Source organism: Pagrus pagrus (genome assembly GCF_965226575.1).
Source record: "Pagrus pagrus genome assembly, chromosome: 3".
In the NCBI taxonomy this organism is placed as follows: Eukaryota; Metazoa; Chordata; class Actinopteri; order Spariformes; family Sparidae; genus Pagrus; species Pagrus pagrus.
The window spans coordinates 5,614,035-5,640,932 of NC_140187.1; the positions used below are offsets into that span (position 1 = coordinate 5,614,035).

General features: G+C 40.8%; 1 protein-coding gene across 10 annotated transcripts in view; it reads right to left on the reverse strand.

Annotated features, from left to right (window-relative positions):
- The window catches only part of slmapa (sarcolemma associated protein a), a 58,597-nt gene that overhangs the window by 4,936 nt on the left and 26,763 nt on the right, over positions 1 to 26,898 (reverse strand). For 2 of the 10 annotated variants that reach the window (XM_084348584.1, XM_084348582.1), the window contains 21 exons: positions 23,684 to 23,720; positions 20,925 to 20,987; positions 19,709 to 19,804; positions 18,902 to 18,973; positions 18,687 to 18,827; positions 18,432 to 18,569; positions 18,022 to 18,190; positions 17,769 to 17,819; positions 15,991 to 16,137; positions 14,150 to 14,215; positions 12,068 to 12,127; positions 11,800 to 11,874; positions 10,094 to 10,174; positions 9,702 to 9,761; positions 9,313 to 9,438; positions 8,927 to 9,001; positions 8,737 to 8,837; positions 7,885 to 8,089; positions 7,642 to 7,759; positions 4,805 to 4,976; positions 4,577 to 4,711 (listed from right to left, as the gene is read on the reverse strand). In XM_084348584.1, coding sequence (XP_084204710.1) covers positions 4,577 to 4,711; positions 4,805 to 4,976; positions 7,642 to 7,759; positions 7,885 to 8,089; positions 8,737 to 8,837; positions 8,927 to 9,001; positions 9,313 to 9,438; positions 9,702 to 9,761; positions 10,094 to 10,174; positions 11,800 to 11,874; positions 12,068 to 12,127; positions 14,150 to 14,215; positions 15,991 to 16,137; positions 17,769 to 17,819; positions 18,022 to 18,190; positions 18,432 to 18,569; positions 18,687 to 18,827; positions 18,902 to 18,973; positions 19,709 to 19,804; positions 20,925 to 20,987; positions 23,684 to 23,720 — 2,188 coding nt within the window. Of the gene's footprint in view, positions 1 to 2,454; positions 2,543 to 4,576; positions 4,712 to 4,804; positions 4,977 to 7,641; positions 7,760 to 7,884; positions 8,090 to 8,736; positions 8,838 to 8,926; positions 9,002 to 9,312; positions 9,439 to 9,701; positions 9,762 to 10,093; positions 10,175 to 11,799; positions 11,875 to 12,067; positions 12,128 to 14,149; positions 14,216 to 15,990; positions 16,138 to 17,768; positions 17,820 to 18,021; positions 18,191 to 18,431; positions 18,570 to 18,686; positions 18,828 to 18,901; positions 18,974 to 19,708; positions 19,805 to 20,924; positions 20,988 to 23,683; positions 23,721 to 26,898 lie in introns of all 10 variants that reach the window. The other 8 variants (XM_084348585.1, XM_084348586.1, XM_084348587.1 and 5 more) reach the window with 8 other exon arrangements.

A 26,898-nucleotide genomic window follows, 5' to 3' on the forward strand; every position in this document is an offset into this window, starting at 1 on the left:
ATGCAAAGAAAAAGAAAGTAAAACAAACTCTGTCACAAGAGAAACTGATGCATGAAAGGAAATAACATTTTACAAAAAAAGCACCAACACCCTGAAAGTGAGAGGGAAGAGACAATGAGTGAATGAATGAGGGAGATGAAAAGCAACTGAAGAGGAAGTCAGACGAGAAGAAGAGCGCCGACTCTTTAAAGGGATTCACCTCAAGACTCACTGAGCTTCATGCTAACAGGATATTTACTGGACTGACAGTAAACTTTTCATCAGCATCCTGATTGTGTTCAGCTCAGACCACAGCAGGACTTTGCTGTAAATCAATCACCTGCATCTTTTGATGCAAAATGATTGTGATTTTGTTTAATACTCGAGTGGAAATGATCAAATCCAAATTGTAAGAATTACAGGAAACTTCACTATCGTCTGCTCTTTCCAAGTGAAATAATTAAAATTCATGGTCACTGTACAGTATAAGTTAATAAATCTCACTTTTGTCTAAATAAACTGCATGTTCTGAACTTTATTTCATTTGAATGTTTCCTCCTCGACCTCGACCGATCACGACGTGGAGCTCGCACTCAAATAAGCACAGAGCCCCTGATCAGTTATGTCTCGTGATGCTTCCAATAAAGTTTATTAAAACAAGACTGTTGACAAAAGGAGACGAAACGCAGCATTGCTTTGTGCATTTCTACCACGAACAGACGGTATGAAAATAGAATAATAAGACGCAGACCATCTGTTCAGTTTTATATCATAGAAAGTTTAGTCTGTATAAAATACTACTCCACTATATTAAAACATGCTAATTAGAATTCATGAGGGATTTTTTCGACAGCAGCCATGAGAGAACAGCTCCTGCTGCAACACAGTACAAATCAATTAATCAAATGATTATTCAGACATCATGAACTCAAACTTCACTGAAAACGTCACCGATTAGGTGAAATTATGTCTGTTTCTAAAATTAGGTAGGGGTAACCAATTCAGGTCTAAATCTCTACAGTTAAAAAGGCAATGTTTGTCTGCTTTAGGGAATTACGGAGCATTTTATAAACATGACACTACATATTAGAAATATACAGTACAGTGCCAACAAAGCCTGAGAGCTCATCTTGTGGGAGCCTGAAGACTAATGTTTCCTTGCATTGCAGGTATCCCTGTAAACAGAGAGTCTGTGATTGGTGCGAGCCCGTCCCTTTAAAGAGCCGAGTTCAGTGTTAGCAGCAGTAGAGCAGAAGCAGAAGACTGACACCCATGCAGTTAAAGCTGCTTAAACCAGGAAACAAAGACAGACCACCGCGATGAAGAAGATGAAGATGATGATGATGCTCAGTCTTAAAGGAAAGTGTAGGAGGTGAGAAGAGCGTCCTGCTGATCAGAATTCAGGGTTCAACACTAAGAGCCTGGTTACCTTCAAGTAACAGCAGTCTAACACACGGCACAGTGCATTACAAAATACTAAACTAAGTAAACTAATACATTTTAAATGTCCCTGTGCAAAAGTTACCCTCTTCCTGAAGTCCACAAACGACTGAATCAACATACGGTGACATCCATGGGCCTGCGTGTGTCCACAGCACAGACTGTTGAATACTGTCAGATACTGAAAGTTGCCTTTAAAGTCCAGTCGGAGTCAGATTTGTTGTTTTAGTTACTTGTTTCTTTATTTATCTATTTAGGCAAAAGTCTTGTACAATGTTTTAGACAATATTTGACATTATAGCGACTTTAGCTTCTTTTGTTGTAAGAAAAAAAAAAATGTTATGGATTAAAAATAAATAAATTCAAACACTGTGCGTGCAAGAACTTAAGTCAGCATCACTGAAGTGTTGGTATCACTTATCAGGGTATCTACAGGTATCAGATATTTAAATTAAATGCGTTTTAAGACCTTTTCAAGATAGTTTTAACCAGATTTAAGACTTCCAGATAAATTATCTTTGTCTTATCCAAGCGCTGCAGGTAAATATAAAAGGTACATAGTATAATATATGTGGTCCCATGCAAGGGAGGGTTTTATGAAGGACTATGGTTATTACAGCAAGTTCAGTTAATCTATATTTTACAGGTAACAAGTAAGTGTAAATATAAAGTAGGTTAGGTTCAGTGGTAGGTTAGACGATCATAAATGTGGACTTTCACAGCGAAGAGCTCAAATTTAAAGATTGATACATTAAATTAGATTAAATGTTTGCAGAAAATAAGACCTCCCCACTGTACATTACTTTTTAAAAGGAGCACTAAAGGGTCACGATGATGGTTTGGATCATTTCAGCCAAAGGAAGACTGCAGTTACTCTTCCATCTTATTCTCATATTTCTCAACATGTTACCCTGAACTCATCACAGATCAGGACGATGTTTTCACCTCTGTCATCTTTCCTTCCACAGATGATGGACAGATGGAGGCAACAGAGAGACAGACAGAGAGACAGACTGATGTCATGTCGGTGTGTACCTTTCTACCACAACTGGCCGAAACACCAGTAGAGCAGAGCCAGGACAAGGCCAATGAATATGGCTTGGACAGGCTGCAATATGGATGGCTAGAGGGGAGGGAAGGAGGGGGGGCGGGGGGAGGAGGAGGAGAGGGATAAGAAGAAATCAGCCAGCAAATCAACCAAAACCAACATGGAGGATGGAGCAGCTACAGCGAGGGGGGAGGGAGAGAGAGAGAGAGAGAGAGAGAGAGAGAGAGAGAGAGAGAGAGAGAGAGAGAGAGAGAGAGAGAGAGAGAGAGAGAGAGAGAGAGAGAGAGAGAGAGAGAGAGACGGGGGGGTTTGTAGGTTTGTAGCTGGCAGCAGTTTCTACAAAGCAACACCGCTATCTTCACACATTCAAACAGCCACATTGAGCAAACACCACCCGTCACCAGGCAACAATCTCCTGCCGGACATCAGCACATTAACTTTCTGCAACAGGACGTCTCATTAACACTCAGAAAGAGATCTCTACCAGCTGCTGGCTGACCGCGATAACAGGCCAGTGTCAAGTGTTAAGAATCTGATCCGATCTAAAAACAGAATAAAGAATAAAACTAAACAGAAGTTTTCATAAAATGTTAAATGTTTCTTAACTCAGGTGCCAATAAATGACATGTTATGCCTAGTGAAGATAAATATTGGACTTTTACAAGATAATTCTGGGTTATTAAAACTTTAATAGTTTAGTCCATCATTTCTGTCACTATAAATCATACTGTACTCAAAGTGAGAGCTGAGATCTGGGAACACGCTGACAACAGATGTTTGAGAAGAAAAAATGACACATGGCAAAACACTTGTGTTTTATATCAAAACCCACAGATGTCAGGTTTCCATGTCATGTAGAGCACTACTGCATATGTGAATAAAAATTATAAAAGGCTATTTGTTGCTCCAGAGGGAGCTGTGTGAAGATAAACCGCCTCAAGTGATGTAACTTAATCCTGTTAATAATCCCTCAGTGAACACGGAAACTGTGTGCACACAACGTCAGTAAGTATGAAAGGAAGGAAGTGGTTCTGTAAACTGTGATGGATGTTTTAAAGTGCACTTTGGGTCATAATTTTAACGATCACTGTTCAATAAGTCTGTCATAACCTGGATGTTTGTTTCTAACCGACCCTCTGACTGACTGTTTCTCGAACCGCTAGACTTCATCTTCGTCACCATGTTTCCAGAGCTCAGCTATTAACTAGGAGTGCTTTAAGTGAACTGAAATGATGGACATAAGTATGAAAATAAGACCAAAGCTTATAATAAACAGATACTATCCTTTTGAAATCTCAGTCCTGTTAATGCCAGGACTCTTATTCTGAAAAGCTCTAGAGAAACAAGCCCTGAGGAATGAGACAAACATCTACGGTCACATCAACAAAAGACTAAAGAGGTGGAAGAGCTGATGACACAGATGAGAGAGGAGGAGGAGAGGAAGAAGAGGGGTAACAGAGGAGGAGGAGGCTGCTCCGCCTCGCTGTCATCTTCTGATTTTCTGATTTGTATTTCCTGGAGTTTTCACAGAGAGAAACTAACAGCTGTTATTTATCAACTCCGGATGAAAAGGCAGGAGAAACGATGATGTCACAGGACGTCAACTCAGCTAAAAAACAAGTTTCTATGCTCATTTATGTTTTAATTGAGCTGCAGAAATCGTCTGGAATCACTTAAAGTTTGTGCTTGTTACTTATTTTGTTATCATTCATCACTTCTATCAGATTCTGTTTGCTACTATCCGTCCTCTTTGTTAGTTGTCAGGACTGAAGAATCACTCAAGATTCAAACAGCACTGGATGATGAGACTTTTGTGCGTCCACAGTTAGGGGTGTCGTTAGGGGTTGTGAACTGGAAGTGCCAGGTGGGTGACGGCTACAAAGTCCAAGACTGCCACAGTGTCCATGAGACAGTCTGGTGCTTCTCCTGCATTAATATTTAAACATAAAACCCCAAAACTGTAGAAAGAAACATCAAGAAAACAAAAACACCTGCATATAAAGCTGAGCAAACACAAAAACAAAGGTTACAGCACAAACACTTCATATAATCTTTGGTCTTTTAAAAAAAAAAAAGTGTATGTGTGTGTGTGTGTGTGCGTGTACTCACGGAGCTGGTCTTGTCCTGCAGCAGCTTCAGGCTGCTCCTGCACTGCTCCAGCTCCTGGTGGATGTTCAGCTTCTCCTTCTCTGTTCTCTCGTAGCGCTGACGGAGGTCCAACAGCTGAGACTGTGTGTCTTCATACTGAACGGACGCACACAGATACCATTATCACATCATTTCCATATCAACCATTAAATATCCTTGAAGTGACTAAACCTTAAAGGGATTGCGTACCTCTCTCTGCAGTGTGTGTGTGTTGGCCTGGGCCTGGTCCAGCTGGGTCTTCAGCCTGCTTTCGTCCTGCAGGTGTTGATTCTCCAGAGAACCCAGTTTGTCCTGCAGAACCCCCTCCCTCTTCTCCAGAGACTCCAGACTGCTGCTGAGGACCTGACTCTGCTCCTTGGAGCTGGACACACACATCACAACCATGTCCAGTCATTAACCACCAGAACACACTCAAATCCAGGAATTCACAATGTTGATGTGTGAGGTTATGTTATGTCTGTGACTGTCAGTTATTTTCATCAGTTATTGATCGAGATTCCTCCACTGCTTTTTACTCTCACGGGAATGTTTCAAATACTATTATTGCCTGTGAGAAACTTAAACTCAATTTCCTATAAAAAGCAGAAAAGTCATTCATTTTTCATTTTCTCTTATTAATTTTTAGGCCACAATAAAGACGAAACCCATTCTGCAGGGATTAGTAACTGACATGTCAGCTATGACACGCTTTAAGCACACCGTGGACTTCAGGTCACTGAGATCAGACTGTTTATTTTTCTTCCTGCTCGAGCTCCAGCTGACTGACCACATCTGCCTTTAAAATGTGTTCAGATCTGGGTACATCATGTGTCGAATGGGTGATTTCATTTAACAGTTAAGTTTTTGATCTGATGGGACATTTTCCTGGTCTTCCTCTTTGTGACACACACCGTGCTGCCTTGTAAACGGACAGTCAAGTCGTCAGCTTCACAATAAAGGCTTTCTGTCCTGCTAGAGTTGTTTTTGTCATTTTTAAGTGAAAATAACAGTTTGTGCTTTAAGTTGCAGCCTGCAGTGCGTTTAAGCCTCAAATGTCTGCATGTAGGTAACATTTACTGCTGGAGTCTTGCTTGTGTTGTATGTTAGATAAACCTGGAAATGATCAGTTGGGTGTCACGGATGACGTCACCGCAGACCACAAGTTATTGTCAAATATCCTCAGCTGACATTTCTCCCAGTGTCTAAAAGCTGTTATTGTTTTTTCCCCCCGACCATAAAGCAAAAGATTGATATGATGAATCAATCATTCACCAATCAGTCACAGTCTAAGCTGAATCAGACAGATCTGGACACATCTCATCTCGTGATGGATTTAGTTTTGACACAAAGGCATGAACAGCTGCCTCACTCTGTAAGTACGTGGTCCTCACTGTCTGATAAACAACATCTGCTATTATATTTCATAAAAGGTATAATTATTTATTCTGAAGGGCAGACGGTCTGTATTTTAGGTCAGGTGGCAAGCCTACATAATAATACACAGTGGAAAATCATAGTTCATCTTGCATCATTTGCATTCAGTGCATGTACCTGAATCAGATAACACATGTTTGTGTTGGGGGAAGAGTTGGGACACATTTTGCTTTGCTGCTCTCTTTGTTTTGAGCTGCTGAAGGTAAATATTTGCACTAATATCACACTTTGTTGAAGTCAGCTACATCTCTGATCATTTCAAGATGTTTAGGAAGTAGTTTTATGTTGTACGGCATCTCAGCAGGGATGGGACAGCGAGCTGCAGCTGACATCTGCAGTTTTACTGGAGTGGTGCATCACAGGTATTCATGAGAAGTGCTGCCAGCGGCTCCTACAGTTTATTGGAAACGAGTGAAAACATCAAATGCAGTGATGTTTTCTTTCCATGGAGATCAGGCAGAGCGTGGAGCTGCAGTCCGTGAACCTGCTGACTCATCGGTCTGGTTCAGTCAGCTGTCAGTCAGCTGTCGACCTGCTCTACCTGAATCAGCTAGACACCATGTTTCCTCCTGTCCATCTCGTTCTCAGTCCTTCTTTTAATGCTGAATACAAACTCTGAAGCTGTCGGGACCCGTGGATCTGGCGGCGCTCCTGTCAGTCGCCCTGAGCCAGAATTCATCAGTTCCATCACGGCTGTCACGAAGACTTTCGGCCCAGTTAGGATGTCCACCCTCGCACAGTTGGGACACGCATTCCAGATATGTTCCAGGGGGATACTCAGCTTTACATCTAATTAAGAGTTCGGGGACTTTTTAAGATGGACTTTGAGTTTGAAGTGTAATATATTAAATCCAATTCTTGTAGTCCAATACAAAATATGTATTATAGTAAGGTTTCTATCATAGTGTGGCCACTAGGCTGAAACATTAGCCGTTTCGTTAAAAAACGTTGTTGTTCGTTCACAATTGGTGAAAAAGTGGGTACCGAGTTAAAAAGCCTTTGATTTATTTTGGCTGTACATTCCTGATGAAGGCCTCAATGGCTGAAACACATAGGCATGTTTTTACTGTTGTTATGATTCTATAGTCAAGTAAATTAAAGGCCTTTTAACTTCTACCCTCTTAAGTGCCTTATATTTCAATTTCAAGTTTAAAATTATCAATTATTTTAAAGGTCAAGCCTCATAGTGAAGTTTTCAGGTGTCTGAGGCTCAAAGAAATATGTGAGCACTTCTGTATATTTTGATGTTTGAGGCTATAGAAAATGCTCCAAGGGAGAAGAAAAAATATTCTTAAGGGGACAATTTATTTAACCTTCTCTTACGGGGACTCCAGAGCGTGCGTGTGTGTCAGACGTGTGATTTAATATCTCTCATGATACGTTCTGTAACATCTGTAACATCATCTTTACCACTGATGATGTTTCTGTAGATGAAGGACCAAGTTTTAATTCATCGACTTTAGTTGTGAATATCACTGAGCTAGGATGTGACTGTAGGAAAGTGTTGCTTATATGTGACTTATAGTTGGTTGTGACTGGCAGGTTGACCAAAAGCAAAGCAAATAAGTTGGCAGAATCCTGATCCAGCAGCAGTTAGCTTGTGTTGTGTGTACCTGCTCAGCTCAGTCTCCAGACGGTGCAGTTTGTCTGTAAGAGATGTCCGCTCAGCTCTCAGGGCGTCACAGTCCTGCTGCAAACACACACACCGCTGCTGCAACGTAACACACTCCGCTGAGAGGGAGAGACGGAGGAGAGGAAGAAACGTTACAATTCATATAATTTGAAAAAACAGACTGACTATCAATAAGATTTTGAGGCAGTGAAACAGAAAACTAGCAAACACAAACACAGCTCACCCTGCAGCTGGTTGGCGTTGTTGTGCTGCTGTTGCTGCTGTGTGAAGGCCTCCTGCAGCCGGCTGATCTCCTCCTCATATTTGGAGGCCGTGTTCCTCCAGTGCTCCAGCTCAGATCGCACGCCGCCCAGGTCGGCCTGCAGGGCAGCGATCTCCCGCTCCCGCTCCGCTGTGGCCGCCTCCATGGTGTGCCGCAGGACAAGAATCTGACGGCAGAAACACAATCCATGCGTCGGTCGGCAACGTCATAAGACTGGATTTTCTGTACACTAACACTGTACAAGAGGGGGTTTTGTTTCTTTTTGCCGGGAGGAGTCAGTAAGAGTCAGAGGGGAGTCGATGAGCATCAGAGGGGAGTCAAAGGGGTGTGGGGGTCAGAGGACAGTCAGGAGAACTCAGGGAGGAGTCAGGGTAATCAGACGGAGTCACGAGAAGTCAGAAAGAGTAAGAAATTGCTGGAAGGAAGGAAAAAAAGAAGAGAAGGAGTTAGAAGGAGTCAGTAGTAGAGTGAAGGGAGTAAAAGGGACTTACGAGGAGCCAGTGAGGTAACAGGAGGAGTCAAAAGAGAGTCGTGAGGTTGTCAGAGAAAAGTTGGGAGAAGTCACAAGGGTGTCAGGAGGAGTCATAGGGGCAAAAGAGGATAGCTGGGAGAAATTTGAGGGGACTCGGGAGGAGTCAAAGTGGAGTCAGAAGAAGAGAGAAGGGTTTCAGATTGATCAGAGAGGAGTTGGGGGGGAGTCAAAGAGGCATCACTGGGAGAAACAGAGACATCAGGAGGAGTTGTGACGAATCAGAGGGAGTTGTGAGGAGTCAGGGAGTAATAAGCAGGAGTGGTAGTGAGAAGGAGTGGTACCTCCTCCTGGGCGGAGTAGAGCTCCTCTCTGGTGGTGCAGATGGTGCTCTCCCTCTGCTCCCTCAGTGCCTCCATGTCAGCCTGCAGCTTCCCGAGCTGAGCTAAACAAGTGATATAGGAGCAACGTAGATTATGAGACATACAGGTGTATAGTGTAGTAGTGTGTGTGTGTGTGTGTGTGTGTACTAACTCTGCAGGTACTGGATCTGTTTGGTCGACTCTTCAGTCTGCTGAGAGTTATTCCTCCTTTCGTCCTCCAGCAGAGCTAAAGACAGACAGAGAGTCATATGGTCACCATCTTAATCTGGTATGATGTCATGTGACATTGACGAGGCTAATCGAATTAAATATCCTCAAAAATTATAAACAAGTCTCATGTCGGATATCACAAGGAAGAGGAATTGACAGAGCCAGATCATCTGTCTCTGCTCTGTTATGTAATTTAACACAGTCACCATTTGAGTCTCAGAACAGCTGGAAATTTAAGTATTTGTGGATCCTAAGTGTATCTTAGATTTAGTCACAGCTCTCAAAACAACTCTGTGTTAAGGGGGATTATTTTCAACTGTTATTTACCTTGCAACTCCAGACATCTCTGCTTGCCAGTGTTGGCTAATTCCTGGGCCTCCAGAAGCTCTCTGTGGAGATGGTGGATGACCTGCTCCGTGTCTCCAGGCTCTAGACCGGCCCGATGCAACTCAGCTGCACGCGCACACACACACATAGTAATTTAGGACTTCTGAATTTTTTACTTATTAAAAACTCTTAACACGTGGCCATGTCATACTTAACAAACTAATAAAGCTTTAAAAAAGGACCTGCAGCCACCAAACACAAGTAAACAGCTCCCCCCGATGGGCAGTTATCTGTGCTACTGAATCTGTCCAACACTTGTGACCTTGGTTAACTTTGGCGGTCTGTGCAGCAGAGAGAACTACAAAGCAGAGATGAGCAGACATATTTACCTTTAAGCAGAGCTACTCTGTTCTGCGGTTCATTTAACTCTTGGTCGTCCATGTTGCCGTCTGAAACAAACACACACAAACACACATATTCAACAACAACATTTTTAAAAAGATTTAAATCGTATTTTGTCCTTTTCTGAATTATCAATTAAATTATATACGAAAATAATAATATATTCCGTTCTCAGTAGGTTACTTAGAATGTCACATGAGTGAGAGAACAGACTTCAGGACCAAGTTATCAAGAGTAAACGGCAGTCCAACTTAAAGCTTAAAACCCTGAAACTACAACTGATGAATGAGATAAAACCTGAAGGAGGACAGAATCATATAAATGAGACTTCATCATAAAAATACGACTGATAAAATGACAGTATGTGTGTTTTACCAACCTGATGTATCGTCACTGCTGCGGTCTTTGCTGGGACTGAGAGTGTCTGACATGTCTGACTCTTTGGCATCCATCTGATTCCCTGTGGGGGCGCACGCACACAGACACACACACACACACACACACACACAGACACACACACACACACACACACAGGTTAGTTAGGCAGGGACAGAACGGATGAGAAAAACTATCAACTGCGAAACACCAGCACAAAAAAACTGAAGGAGGGAAAAAAATAAAATACCAAATAGAAAGACACAGAAAAAAATCAAATAATATGGCCCAACAAATGTGTGTATATGTGCACACACGCACAGACACACACACAGACACTTGTGGAGTGTGGAGTGCACTGACTGGATTATAGTGTGTGAGGCACAGCAGGGAAACAAACAACAAAAGCAGCGGTTTAGAGCAGCTTTGAAACCACTCAGTGTTATTCTGTGTGTGTGTGTGTGTGTGTGTGTGTGTGTGTGTGTGTGTGTGTGTGTGTGTGTGTGTGTGTGTGTGTGTGTGTGTGTGTGTGTGTGTGTGTGTGTGTGTGTGCTCGTGCTCTTGTAAATCTATCTTTCTGGATCCAATCAAATGTTCAGCCCTGAGACCTTGAGCTGCAGATGTTATTTTAATGTTGAGGTTAGAATTACATTTCAAAGTGGTTAGATTGAGGATGCAGTTCATGGTGCACGGGCACAAGTACAATTCAATATAACACTCAACTGTCAGAGCCTCCACACATGGCTGCTGGTGAGCCCTGGTGAGTATTGTGTGTGTCCACAGAGAATCCAAAGCATGACAAAGTCAAACCTCTCACAACAGAAAAGTCAAGGGTCAGAGGTCACTGCAGTAGGATGTCTCCTTGTCAGCAGTTTTGCCCTTTGTGATAACGACTTGACAAAAAGTCAGCCGATGCAACTGTCGAAAACTAAAACATTTCAGAATTGATGAAACCCAGACAGATGAGGATGTTCCCTCAAATTTAATAATAAGATCACAAGAACTTAACTGGCACAAAACATAATTAAGTAAGTGGTGAGATTCTGATGGTTATTTACTCGAAGAAGCAGATGACATGAAAATGTTCCATCTGAGGACAAAGTTCATGCTGTGCTGAGACTGAACGAGTGTAACCTTACGATTTTTTAAAAAGCATGTTGGCGTACAGTAATGATTAGTCGATTCAAGGATTAGTTAATTGAAAGTAAATTAATTCTGAACTATTTTGATAATTGACAAATTGTTTGGTCGTTTTTCAAACAAAATGTCAAACATTCGCTGGTTCCAGCTCCATGAATGTGAGGATTTGTTGCTTTTGGTTGTTTTTTATGACGGTAGATGAAGAGTCTTTATAGACTTTACGATTCATCATGAAAAAAAGAGTTGGTAGATTTATCGATTAATGAAAGAAAATGTTAGTTGCAGCCCTACATCCAATCAATTATAGTCATTATCTATTTAGATGTTGAGGCATGAAGATTGTCAAGCTGGGTTTATACCTTTGTATTAAGGGGTTATGTTTGTTCCTGCAGCTGCTGTGTGTGTCGACTCTGCAGCTACGCTATGTGATACACCTGTTTAGTATTGCGATGGCGATAACAGGACAAATCTGCTGCCTAACTATAAATCAAAACATTCCCCAGAGGCCTCCTGATAACACCTTGTGACAAATATAAATCCAGTTCAAGCCTGTGAGTGTGATTCATCTACCTTTGAGTCGATCGGGGCTGGCCAGGATGTCGTCCTCTGCCGTCTGGTTGTTCTGTAGGTGGGCGTCCATCACTTCTACAAACACAAACATATAAGAGTTTCATTTTCAGTTAACAAATGTTAGTATTGATAGAATGAAGTTAAATTTAATGTAATAAAACACACATTTTGATCTTAAAGCTTCACAAAGTCAGCCGCCTAATCACCATATACTGTATGTACAAACTAGTTTTAAAACATTTTACTTGAAGCTTGTCGGAGCTCTTACCATCAAAGTTGGCCAGTTTGTGGATTGAAGAGCTTACAGTCTCCTTCAGCTGTTTGACGGCTGCAGGAAGAAAAATGAAAACCAGGAGAATCAGCGAATAAATCCAGTTTAAATTTGTTCGAAAACACAGATTTTAAACTCAGTTCAAATCTGTGCCAATCTCCGTAAATGTCCAACAGGCCAACCACGACCAGCAGTCACAAAGCCATTAACACAGACTCAGGGTGAGTTATCAGCTGTTAGTGGCTGGTTAGTACAGATCTGTGTGTACAATCTCTTGAACTCATGTTTCACTTTAGCTACTGCAGTCGCTCATTAAGTGAGGGTGTTCTTGTTTTTTGGACTTCGCACATTAAAAGAATCGGTGATAAACTAGCTGAGATACAGTAGCTTTGTAAAAATGTAATCTAGATCTCCTAGTACATCTAAAGCCATGCTATTGTAAACAAGCAATGTTTCCTAGCTGCAAAGAATGGTAGTGTCATTAGTGAGCGAACTTTTAAATTGTCTACCACCAGTAGCAGCAGATGGAGGACTCCTACAACGTCTTCAATATCCAGGCAAGATGGAAGCAAGTAGGGCTGCCAGTAATGTTGCAGAAACCCTTGTATGTGAGTGGCAGCTGATCGCACATATTATTGCAGCCAACAAACAAGGAAAAGAAGCGAAAAGAAGGTACCGGCTCAATATCAGCTGATGTTTGGCTGGTATCAGAAATGTAGGCAGTGAAGAGAAGTTTTCTACAGACTAAATACTCGGACTGCATCAGATATGAACACATGACCAGAGAAGAAGAAAGAACCGAAACAACAGGAAAACGAGAGAAACGAGGAGGTTAGTAAACTAATCCAGTGAAAAGCTACAAAGGCAGCATGCGGAGGAAAAAGAAGATGTGCAGATCGGCCAAAGAAGAAAAGAACTGAGCAGTGTTTGAGAAGCCAAAACCAGCCCGAAGAACCACAACATACCACTAACATTACTGAAAGCACCAATAAAACCCATTCCTACCAGACAAGAAGTTCAAAGAGCTCCTTGGTTGTGAAACAAACACGTCTCCAACAACACAAATTAGCCAGCAGAGGGACACCAATGTAGTTGAATAATATCTACAACATGTACTTGGAAGTTAGATTTCTTTCCAACTGTAGGTCTGTTGGTTTAAAGTCTCAAAATCATTCAAAGATTCAAAGACTTTCGAATGCAAACTGTTGAAATAATCGTTTCTGGAGAGAGATGCTGCTCCCCAAATCATTCATGTTCTTTGTTATCAAGGTAAAAGGAAAAAAAACTCCAAAACCTGTGCAAATAAAACCAAAGCTATTTGCATGGACAGATACTACTGGAGATGGGGGAGAAAAAATTTGTAAATTGGGATCCATCTGTTGACATATTAATCTGCCTTACTAAAATCAAAGATGTTGCTCATACCGCACCTCTATACTTTCTTTACATCGTGCAGAGACACAGTATACTGACAAAAAGTTAACACATTTACTTGAAGATTTAATAAAAACTGCTGGAAAAGATTTGATTTAAAAACAAAAACATCAAGTCTGCATGACAAGAAATATGTGCTGCATTGATGTCAAGAGAACGTATTCACAAAAAAGCTGTTTCTTCGTATCCAGAAACCTGACAGCTTTTAAAAGAGGGTCTTTATCCGTCTATCCAGCTGTTGTCTGACAGATAACCCCATTTCTGAAAACTGTCCTTCCCTATGTTCATGATTTTAACTTATAAACTGTACACCATGTATAAATAAAGTTAATTGTCCTGAAACCAAGATCCACAACCTGCTCCATTAAAGAGGGCAAGGAAGGATAGAGTATGTATGAAGGTACAGGTCCACCAGGAAGTTAAAAAAATGTGATATGTTAAAAACGAGCAAATTTAGATTTGTCGAAAAATTTGGATAAACAATCTTATAATTTCGATTTGGGGAAGAAAAAAAAATCAAACACTTCAAAAATAATCTTTTCATCATGGATCTTTTCCTGGCAGTGACAGTTGTCTGTGCTTTAATGTGTGTATTTCTGTGTGTTTGTGTAGCAGCGACCAGCAGGAATGGATGTTTGTACTCACGCGGACACTCAATCAACTGTTGGATTCTAGTCGAGTCTCCTCCACTGTTGTTAACGTGACAGTTGTCTGATAGAAAACACAGAGCACCGACGTTACTACGATGACTATCAGAGTGGAGTTGGGTATTTGCCTGACATTTGATTGATTCTGCTCATCAATGCCAAGTCTCATTAAACCTCATCTTTTAAGAATGGAAACAAAATATGTTGGAGGCAACACACCCTATATCTGAATAGACTCAAACTGACATTTGTCATTTCTTGGGATCATTTTTGGCAAAAGATGAAAAAAGAGTAATATAATCTATTTCACCGTGCAGTAATTAAATGTTCACTTGTTTCCACCAATTCATATTTCCCTGTGGTTTTATAATCATCTAATTATAAAGCATTATGACGATAAACAGCAAGAAAATTCTTCACGTTACACAGACTTCCTCTTAGCATGATTTTTTAACTGCAATACTTGCTAAGGTTTGATTACTCGCAAGTATAAATTGTTGACAAAATTCTACTTTCTGGAATCGATGAGCAGAATCAAAAACCATCTTTCTCAATTCAGAATCTGCTTTCAATACCCAACTCTGTATCAGAGAGGACGAGACAGACAGAGCCGAAGACAGATAAGAGAGGACGGAAACCGTGACAGATAAAGGACAGACAGGTACAAGCAGGTTGAAAGCATGACAGAACTGACAGGTCATACAGAGATCGATACTGCACTGACAGATAGATGCTCCAGAAACAAACGGACAGGGCAGAAATCAAAGCCATACATGGCAGGGTTTTTTTTTATACAGTGGTTCCAGACAGATAACACAATACTGTAACAACAGACAGGATGTGCACATGCGGCCAAGCAGACAGACAAACTTCTGTCTCTCAATAACCTTTAGTTTTAATGCAGTACCAACGAAAGGTGAAACTAACCAGCCCAACAGTTTAAACTCAACTACACTACAACTTGATGAAAATAATCCTTTCATCTCATTATAGTTCCTGCATCAGACTCACAACTCCAGAGTCAGAGTCAGGGTGGGAACTTTCATGAAATCTGCCCCACCCAAGATGTGACTAAAACAAAGTGAAATCCAAAAGTGTCTCCTCGGACACATAAACTGGACTGCAACTGTTTATCACCTCACATTATGTATGCAGAAAACAACCTAAAACTTTTGTTTGCATGATCCAAGATCATCGTAACGTATAGGAATCCTAATGCTCATTAAATCAATCTAAAAGTGAGGCTAACATTTAAGATAGATTACATATTTGTTTGGTTCAAAAGCTACATACACTGAGAGTGATAGAAACTGAGGTAGAACAAGAGTGAGTGGACGGGCATTCACTCAATGGAGAGCTCCAGTGGTATGTGTTCCCCCCTGACCACCAGAGCGTGAGACAGCTGAAAACAGGCACTTTCAACAAGATCAGTCAGTAACAAAACCTGCCAACTACATAACGCTGAGATCTGTGTTTCGTTGTCTGTTTCTGCTTTAAGACTCCTGATAAACTTCACTCTGTAAAAACAGAAAACTATAATAAAGATTTTTAGTAGAGACAGGCAGGCTGCAGTTAGAAAATGGTGTCTATAATGACCTCACACGATAAGTTTAACAAAGGCCATATCTAGTCCTTTATAAAATTCTACAGGTTTGATTTTTGTAGTATTTTATCATATCTATTCAGTGAATAGCATTTTATTCTGTGCTGATTTATACTTAGAGAGTAGATAGTCTTTTTATTGATGGTATTCTATTAGATTTCTTTGCAAAACCTTTTGATGGATCAGTGCAAAATATAAATCAAACTGTCTATTATTATGATAATCAAACTAACTACCATGAATGTCTTCATCTTCTCCAACTGCACCATCATCTGTGTCTGTATCCTCCTCATCCTCCTCTTCCTCCTGGCTCTCAGGTGTCTGCTGGCTCTGTTTGTCCTCGATAGGCTCCTCTACTGGTCCGTGGGAGACAATGTCGTCATCTGTCATGTGACCAGATCAGATATATACGATTGTGTCGAATCGCCAAACACAAGTTCAGAACAGTGTCAGAGTCCAAACGATGGCAGGTTCCTTCACAAAGTGGCTACTGTGTCCAAGTGCGCAGTGAGACCACCAGCATTCATATTCAGTGTTGTCATTCAATCACCAGAAGTCAATCAGTGACCAAAAGCTCTTTTTCCCCCAGAAGAAGAAAACAAAGCAGTGGACAGTTTGGCGACCGTGGAAACAACCCAGATTATCAAGAAACCCCAACAAACCCTGTTTAGACTCAACATAGTGCCACCAAGTCCCTGAGACAACCCGTGAAACAGACACACAGAGGTGACATTCAAACTCATTTTTGCAGAGTGGACACAGTTGAAATTGCAGGTCACTTTTAATTTAGACAGACTCTCCCCGTACACAATCATCATAAAAGAAATTGATTCAAGACGGTAAAATTCTGAGTGTTATTATAATTTGGGCCATTAGATTACAAAAAAATAAAAAAAATTCTCACCACGTCTTGATCAGTATAATATTTTCAGCGAGAGAATGATTTTAATTCTTATGCACTACAAGGCTAAAAACAGCTAAATACAGCTAGTGGTGCGCATTGAAAACTGAATAACCGGCAAGATAATGCATTCAATGACAACATCTGTACATTATCGATATATTTTTTATTCTCTGTACTCGCTAATCGCTTAACATTACTGTTATTTTCTGCACCCTATGAACATAATGAATATAACAAAGTCAGACAATGCCTGTAAATCCACTTTAGCACATCAAAGGCCGACGTGAATATTGGTATAAGGAATATTTTTGGTATTTTTGGCGACATATCTCGATATTTTGCATCCTGCAATTCATTGACATATTTGCGGGGTACACAACATATTTTTATCTAATTGTTCTGTTCTTACTCTAAAATTTCAATATAGTTTGTTCATGTGAATTTGCATATTAGTTACCCATTTTTTAATTTACCCCAGTTTGTTTGTTTTTTGTTACTTTATTTGTACCAACACCTGCATCAAAAGTAATATTCCTGTATAAGTGTCAATAAAGTATGCAATTCTAATTGTAAAGTACAAGTTTTTCTACATTTCCTAACATGTGAACTCTATTATTTACTTATCTTGCCAACAGCAGCAGGCCTGCTGTAACAATCAGCTGCCAGTGTGACTGTGTTGAGGTTTCTGAGTGTTAAAGCGATAGTTGAGTCTCTCTGAATGATTTAAGATCAAGACAGAAACATACTGAGAGTGTATGTGTGGGGCTTCAATTCTTGTGGACTCAGAAAAATATCTCAACTGTCCATGAATCAAAATCATACCATCCACTGTAACTACCAACGGAAACCTGACAGCTAGACAGGATCAGGATACCATAAAGACCAAAACAGAAGAAGAAGAGCCAGACTTCCACTGTGACAGACAAAGAGACAGATGAACAAAGAGACCAAAGAGAGCAGCAAGCAACAGGAAGTTATGTGGAAATCATGCAGGAACCTGTCATGCATAATTAGTGTAGGATGAGGAAGTGAATTTAGCGACCACAGAAGAGACAAAGAGCGGCGGAGAGGACGAGTGTCCCGGAGCAGACCAGAGACGAGTGGACTCACCCAGACTGTTGTTCTCTTTAGTACTTTTCTCTTGTAGCTGTTCTAACCGCACTGTAAACAACAACAACAACAACAGCAGAGAGAAGAGTTGACTGACAAGTCCAAGTCGAGCCTCCTGACTGGTCAAAGACGTGTTCTGACCAAGCCACTGGTTACTATGGTAACTCTTGTGATGGCCAGGGAGTTAAAGGGTGCGGTGAGTTTGTTAAATGTTAGGGCAGGACTGTGTGTGCACGTGTGAGCATGTGTGTACCCTGGAGGGCGGCGAGCCTCTCGTTGGTGAAGTCGTTGTCAGCCTGCAGAGCTTCGATGCGAGCCTGGAGAACCTGCTCCTTCTCCTCCATCTCCTCGATCCGCAGCTCCAACTCCCTCTTCTCCGTCGCCCCCCGCTGGGTCAGCTCCTCCTGCCGGCCCTCAGCCACCTGGAGGAGCAAACAGGAAAGACGAGTGAGGGAGAGGAGAGGAGAAAAGGGGGACAGAGATAGAAAGAGCGAGCATTAAAATCATTCTAATAAAAAACAAACAAGCATAAAGATTTTGCTCAGAACAATCTGCAAAATTAAATATATACCCATTTTCTATTAAATGATTACTGCAGGAAAATTAAATCCTGTGTCATTCAGAGCAACGTCACAAAACATGCGCTAGTTTTTGTGCAGGTACCTTAATTTTGTCAGTGAGCTCTTTGATCTCATTGACGGCAGCGTTGTACTTGTTGGCGAGCTCCCTCAGCTCCTCCTGGCCTCTCTCAGACATCTCCTTCAGGTGGGTGCACTCATCCTCCGTGTTACTGAGCGAGCGCTACAGGACAGAAGAAACAAAAAAAAGTTACGGTTTCACCTACACAAGAGCCCCATGCATTAAAATGTCAACGTATCATCATAGGGTGTGCGCATAGTACGTATATGTGAATCCTACCTCCACCTCTGACAGCTTCCTGACCACTTCGATCTTCTCCTGCAGGACTCTCCTCAGAGTCTCCTTCGCCGTCGTCTCATAGTTGTGTTTGTCCTCCTGAAGAGCCAAGAGCTCCTTACGCATCCCTTCCTCCGTCTGGGACTTAAAGTTTCGTTTTGATTAATTTATTGCAGGATAATTTGTTGTTTGTATCATGAGATATTATATTGTATTACCTTGGAGTAGGCCTGTAGCTGACTGCCCATCACCTCCAGTCTGGAGAGCAGACGGTCTTCATCGATCAGAGCCTGGTGAAGACGCACTCAGTTTACAGCAAGTGTACGAAAAGAACTCGCAGTAAAAATTAATCGTTAAGTGTCAATTTCAAACAACCAGTGATGGAGTGAAGGTACAGTACAATTTACTCAAGTACTGTCCAAGTACAATTTTGAGGTAGTTTACTTGAGTATTTCCATTTTGTACTTTCTCTCCACTACACTTATTTGATACATTTAGTTACCAGTAACTTTGCATTTTTACATCATTTTATTGTTTATAGGCTAATACTTTTGATGAGTTACCAATCAGATATTGTTGTGTGCGGGGATTGTGTGGGAGGACATTGCATCAGAGCCAACGTAGCACATTTTTAAATTAGTGTACTACTATCGCCAATCTGACAGAAAATTCCCTGACACTGATAATCGGAAAATGCAGAATAAAGGCCCCGTTTATCGGTCTACCCCTTTTGAACAATATATAAGCAAGTGTTGTACACGATATAATGCATCTAAGATATATCATCCCTTCTGTGTGAGTGCAGGAAACACAGCCCTGAAAAGGTAAAATACATTTTCAAAGAGTGTGAAACCATCCATCAGTGTCTGAGGGCATCACACAAACAGCCGCTTGTACACAGGTGTGCTTATGATGCTGAAAACTGAAAGGGTGACAGCTGGAGTTAAACACAGAGGATGTATCATGATGTTTGTTCCTCTCTGTGTTACAGTACAAGGTTGAAGTAGAATTAAAGTATTTCTTACCTGCCAGCTGCTCTCTGAGGCCTCCTGAGTGTTGGCTAACAGACGCTGCAGAGTGGCAAGCTTCTGCTCCAACATCTGCTCTCTGTGTAAGGCCTCCTGGCAGAGAGAGAGAGACGGAGAGAAAGATAGAGGGAGGAAGAGAGGTTGGGTAATTAATGACTCAGATAAGAAAAATAAAGAAATCAGGAAGAAGAAAAACTACAGTGTCATTTAGAATGAAGAAGAAAAACTTATATTTGCAATATGTTCTTCTGTAAACATTTACTAAAAAGATCTTTTAGTCAGCTTAACCACCATGATAATAAAGTAGTTGGTCACTGCTCATCGCTTGTAACTTGTGGCTTTGCTCCTCTTTGTCTGTTTGTGTTATATTATGAAAAAACAGCAACCGGCAACCTCTCAAATGCTTAAAAAACATATTACAGGCACATGAAAGTGGCAGGAATCAATAGTGAACAAAATGCTGGTGTTCTCAAGAGAAAAAAAAAAATCTGTATTGTGGGCAAAAAACGCATTTCAGCATTACACCTTCATCAGCGTACCGATCACAAGATTTGTTCTCCGAGTGTGCTGGAGTTTTGTTCACCGTTTGTGTTATTATGTCATAATTCTTCAATATGTGTAACTATCAAGTCATTTTCCAGTATTTGTTTGGTCTCAGTCAAACGCTTTTCCCGTTAGTTGACGCATGTTGCTGTATCAAACCTCTCTTAAAATCAGGTCTGTTTCATGAGGAAATTACATCATTTTGGTTGAGGAGGGGACATGCTTTGGATCAAAGTCCTTAAAAAAAAAAAATCACAAAGAGGAGGTTACATTAATCTTTAGGAAAAGATTCCCCAGCATTTCAACCCACTCCTCAGCTTTAGATCTTTTCTGTGCTTCACTGATCAGAGACAGTTAGTTTCTTAGTAAGAAATTCTGTGTGATCTCCTCTCTTGTCATGTACCTGACTTGCTAGAGTCTTTCATATTCTGCTGCTAATAATGCGTTTTGCTGTATAATTGAGCCAGTTGTGATAAATGAGATAAAGTCTGCTCCTCCTCCTCCTCTGTTCCTGTCAACTCAGCTCATGCAACCTGCTGTGAACATGTTCAATCTGACACTAAAAATGTGTGAGAACATCGCTGGTGACTAATGAAAAACCAACTTGTATGTCTGACTCCTGATTTGTAGTGCAGTTCCACAGTGTGACCAGTAGGTGTCAGTGTGTTACCTGTAGATACTGGGAGAGCTGGAACAGTTCCTGAGAATACATACTGGGAGTGTTGGCTGTAACCTAGAAAAGAAAACACACACCATTGAAACATAGACAGTTGTCGTGAAGTCATTAAGCCTTGTGTTTGAATTGAAGGTGGATAAACAGATGAAAAACCACAAGAGGTCAAATGTCGATGGCCTTAAAAACAACCCTACAAGGTCACATACACAGTAGCAACAATGATTAACTGGTGTACCAGTGACCCAGTTGTATACAACTATACTACAGTCATCTGTCCCAAACATGTTACCATGCTACCATCTTTGTGTTCAACAATTGTTCCAGCACAAAAATCCCACTAAAACCACAGACCTTGTTTTTTACATTTCTGTTTGTGTACAGATTCAACAAAAACAGACACCACATTGCTCATCAGTGAGCTTTAGAGAGTCAGAATCAGCTTTATCGGCCAAGTATGTGTACTGTACACACAGACACATACACACTCTCTGACTCCAGATTTAAGTTGCAAGCAGAGGTTGTTTGGTGGTAAAAAATAAATAAATAAAAAACAAACAAGATAAAACCACAACAATTCATCATAAATTTTAAGAAGACTATATCGCCAGTGTTTTCTAAGCCTGGATCTGCACAGAGAACTGCTCCTCCTAGGGCCGTTTGAAGTCTCTATGATGCCGTTTTAAAAGCCTGATGGTGCTGAGAGCAGGTGTATCATGACCCATTTGGCATCCACAATTTGGATTAACTCAGACTCTGATCATGAGCATTGTGCCGTGAAACCACAGCTAAATGTGGCTGAAAACCACACATTCTGTCTGTGCTTTTATTACACTTCCAATGTGGCGTGCTGGGTTTGTGCGTTTATGAGCGTGTGTGTCTGTCTTTTGAGACCCAGGAGGTGCAAAGCTCCTGTTTTAGGACACTTAATTATGTTCGAGAAAGTGGTACAAATGTAATCACAGCTCCTCCCTGACACACGCACACAGTCGACTCCAGCCTACATTCCTCAGACCGGTTACACTGAGGCCCTGTTGTTCTCACTGTCGGAGGGAAACACAGAACAGGGCGAGACAGCAGAGGACGCTAACATGGTACAGTGTGGTAAAGTATTAGCCTGGCAATGTACTGTACAATATAAAATGATACCGAACCTCTCCACCTGCTCCCAGACACATACCTTATCATCGTATGACATAAAATAGTAATATTAGTGCATTACTGTTTACATACACGTTGTTCTATAAAACCTTTTATTCAGTGAACAGAAGAAGTTCTCTATGATAAACGGTGTTATTGATAACATTCCAACATTTTTTATTGCATTCATGTTACAACACTGCTGTTGTCCGAATCATCTGCCCTTTCAAGTGGTTCCAAGTTTGCTACACTGGCTAACTGTATTTAATCAGCATCAAGAGCCTTGGTGGTTGCCAGATTGTGGATACCACATGATACCAATGCTTAAACCTTGTTAGAAGCTGGAACCAACTGTTTGAATTCTTATACAGAGAAACAAAACAATCATTTTGATTAATTTATAAATCATGATAATGTTCTTATTCTGCACCTTTTATTTTTATAAAAGGTCTTTAACTTATAAAAAATATTTGTCTTCATTAAAATGATACCAACATGACCTTTAAATGTCCTCTAAACAAGCCTTCTTCTTCTTCTTGATCCTACAGCATCAGAACCCACTTTAAGCTCCGCTCACAGAACAAGACATACGGTGATGATTAACTCTGATGAACCATCATCATCTCAAGTTCAACTCAAAAATCACAAACTAGTCAACCACAATGTTAACATGTTTTTTTAAGTGAATGTTAATGATACATGTAGCCCACATGTCATGGCCAGACAGTGTGTTGTTAGTGGTACAAAGAGTAATGACCACACCAGCATCTAATTAGACCGGAGTGACATTTGCAGGTGGGTTAACAAGCTGTTTAACGTGCTGCAGCTGAGCAGCTAATTAACCATCTAGCCTGCAAACTGACATTAGTGGTTCACTTTTCCCTGGTGAATGTTTTCTTTGGTGGCTCAACTTGCTAAGGTGCAGGACAAGATGTGTGTTCATGTAAGTTAGATAAGCAGGAGACTTTGCAGGAAAGCTTATGTGGGTTGTTGTGGCTCCTGTGTCGAGTAGCTGCTGTCTGGCTCTGTGTGTGATCACGTTACTGCTTCATTCAAAATTTGACTGCCTTTATTAAGATAAGGTCTTGATCTACAAAGACAGATACAAGAATTGTACTCCATCAAATTAAAGCAAAACTAGGGGGCGCCGCCATGAAACCAAAACATGTCAAATGCTATTTTCTTCCTGTTGGTTTCTCATTTTTTCTCAAAGAAGAACACAGGCCGGTTCATTTACAGAGTAAATATGTATGCTGTCGCATACAAATAAATGCAATCTGATTACAGTTGAAATTTAAGTAGTTTTAGACACCACAAGTCACAAAGCACTCGGAGTGAATGGTGGGAAAAAAAAACGTTGCCCCCTAAACCACATTAAAAGACTTCTGTCGTGCAGCAGCAGAAACTGGCAGCAATCCCTGCATTCCTCTATCAGCTGACTACTCCACTCTCTGGGTGTGTGTGCGTGTGTGTGCGCATGTGTGTCCAAAGAGTACTCGTGTGTGTGCCATCTACCCCAACACACACACACAGAGCTCATGCATACAAATCTGGACAGGGACAAACAACATGCACGCGGGACGGGACGACAACAACACACACGCTTCTGTTCTTACCTTGTCTACAGGTAGTGGTAACGGAGTCTGGATGACACTGAAAGAGGAAGGAGAGGAGAAAACAGTTTGTCACCATGGAAACAGCAGGGAGGAAAGACACGTGGAGTAACCACGGCGACAGAGGAGTGGGAAAAAAAATGGTTCTCTAAGGTCTTGTGACACTCGTTTTTCACCTTCTCGTTAAAGAAAATCCTCATCTCAGCACATCGTTGAGAAATCTGACCTCGACTTTCTCGACTCCACGTTGTTTCAAGGACTTAATAAATATCTGTGAAGCTTTCTTTGGTTTTAAACACTGATTTTCAATGATTCTTTTGGATTTCTGTTTGATCTACTTAAGTGACTCGTTCAATTTCCAGACTCAACATCAGCTTCAAATAGAGCCTAAAAAAGGACCGTCATGTTCAGTCAAGACCAAACTAGAGGAATTGTATAATTTTAAAAAGAAGTGCTGCAGTGAATGGACACAGATGAACAAGCTTTGCAGAAAGGGTACATCAGTGTGTTGCGGTTGTTGTGTGGAACCGAGTTAACATCAATCACAGTCCGTTGATCATTAAGCTGGACGGGGATTCCTTTAAGTACATTTAAAGTCAGCGAGGGATGTGACAGCTCACTCACACAGCAGCCTGAGGCCAGTTTTCAGAATGAGTAAGCGTTACAAATGACAAGTTATACAATTTTTGCCTTTAGCGAGCTCAACCAATCACAAAAGTGCACATATAATACAGTCAATCAGGACCCAAGAGTACATTTAAAGCTCTCTACACATGATTAGCTGTATTCACGGCAGGGTGAGGTGCAGAGCTCAGTGCAGAGGCAAAGTATGGGATTACATCACCACATGTAGCAAGTAAAGCAATGAGACATTTGAGAAGAACAAAACAATAGAACAAGCTTTGCAAAGGCACCTGCAATCATCTGCATTCAAAGAGGAAGATGAGTAAGAACCTGACAATCAAGAGGATTTAGGTTTGTTAAACCTTTGAATCCATTTCATCAAGGTTAGATTAGTGAAAGCAGTAATTTCACTGGTAAAAACTCAAAACTGAAAATGTGTGCACTTTTAAAATCATGTAAAGTACTCCATAATGTAGAGGTACAATCAATAAATTCACTCTATAACTGAAGTGTGAATTAGGAACCTGTAGTTATTCTGCTATGGATTTATTGTTAATCATAACATTTATTTTAAAACGGATAACTTTTTCCAGTAGGTACAATTGTCAGTATTTTCATAGCCTTTGTAACATGAGCTGAGGTCCCTTTCTCGACTGTATAGCAGTGATTTAAACACAAAAAATAGAAAAGATTAAGATTAAAGTAACCAGCCAAAAAGCAACACAAAGTATCTGACCAACCATATTCTATTTTATCCTTGATACAACAACTAGAAAAAGATGAGACTCCATGCAAGGTTTTTGCGTTCACGGCATCACATCTGAGGCACATTGTTAGGAAAATTGGCCACCTTCAGTTTCTGCCCTACATCAGTGGATATATTATCTAAAGTACTGTATCGTACAACAACACAAGGTCACATGGGCTTGTTTTAGTGGGGGTGAAGATAACCCAGCATTTACCTGGGAACAGTCAGAGTTCAGGAATGAAGGTAAACTTGACTCTGAGAAAAATAAAAGCCTACTCTGTTAATGTGTAACGACCAACCAGCAGGAGAGGTGGAGACTCCAACGGCTTCAATGGTAACTAGCAAGAAATGACACAACTTTGTCTTTATTCATAACACAACACGACATTCATATTCAAATACTTGAAATACCTGTGTACTGACGCAATTAATAATATAATTAACAAAATTAAAATACATGCATATATCATTTGTAAGGTTGCAGGGGATGGAGTCTATCCCAGCTGATAGGGCGGGAGGTCGGATACACCCTGGAACAGTTCTGACAAATAGGACTACTTGTTCTTACCCACAATTGGATTGTGAGGCGATTTAAATACATTGCTTTTGTCTGTCAGAACTTTATTTTTGGAAGTTATGTTACCGATTAAGACATTGCTGAGGCCTTTACACACAAAGACATTCCACAAGTTTTAATGATGTAACCAGATTTCGTAAATCAGTAGTTTGAGAGTAGCTGGTTGTTATTAAATACTTAAGGAAGACTTTATAAATAGCTCTGGCAAATCCTGGTTATAATCTCATAATGTTTTTCTACTTCAGGAATAGAACAAGAGACGGCAAGAAAGAGACAAACTAACAAACTGAAGGTAGAGTAAAACAAAAGCCAAAAAAAAGTTGCTAGCGCTAAAACCCTGGTCTTTTTAATGAATCTACAAAAGCGGAGACCTCGCCAGAAAATAAAGGAGTTCGGTGGGAAAAGTACTTTCATTAGCGATCGCTGCTTTGAACTCGAGGCCAACGCTTCGGTAAGTGAATTGGGTAAAAGACGCCTCAAAGGATAAGCCAATAATTTAAAAGGACTTTAGTACTTCTAGCACCAGCAGTGCAGGTTCTCTGCAGAGATCAGTTACTGCTGCTGCTGTTCTCCTCCAGTGTGACAAACTACTTCCAGACACCAAAATCATCCATCACAGTAAACACAAGAGACCTTCGGTGATGTCACTCTGCTGAGTTCAGCGTTTTTATATCAGAGCTGCATTAACATTGAGCTCCGCTGTCTGTTGATCACCTGACACTCAGAAAGAACCTCAAATGTCCTCCAGGAAATAATCCTCCTCAGAAAGTCGTCCTACAGACTTCACTCTTTCATCTTTTATCTTTTAAATAAGTCTCTGTGAGCTGTGAGAGCAGATCATCTCAGGCAGCATCTTTTACACACTGTAAAAAAAATTAAATCATTAAAAAGTGATGGTTACAAAAGTCATACATGCAGAATGCTTTGCAAAGAGATACAAACAGGACAGATTGAATGAAACTGGCTGTAATTTTGAACAACAGTGTAAGAAATACATTTTTTGGGGCCTTTTATCCAGGGCAAATGTGAAATAATACATCTACCAGCAATTAAGCTCTTCTTTTCTTGTAACCTGTAACCTGGGGCTTCACATAACCTGAATTTATGAAGTTGACTCATTGCTAGGTTTTTACATGTGCTACCAGAGTATTTTACAAACAAGGATGTGTCAGATGTAGGTCATGAAATAAGGCAACAGTGGGACCGACCTCATCCTCTTTAGCCATGCTTGTAGCATCTCTTCAGGGATGGAAGTGTTCAGTCGACCGC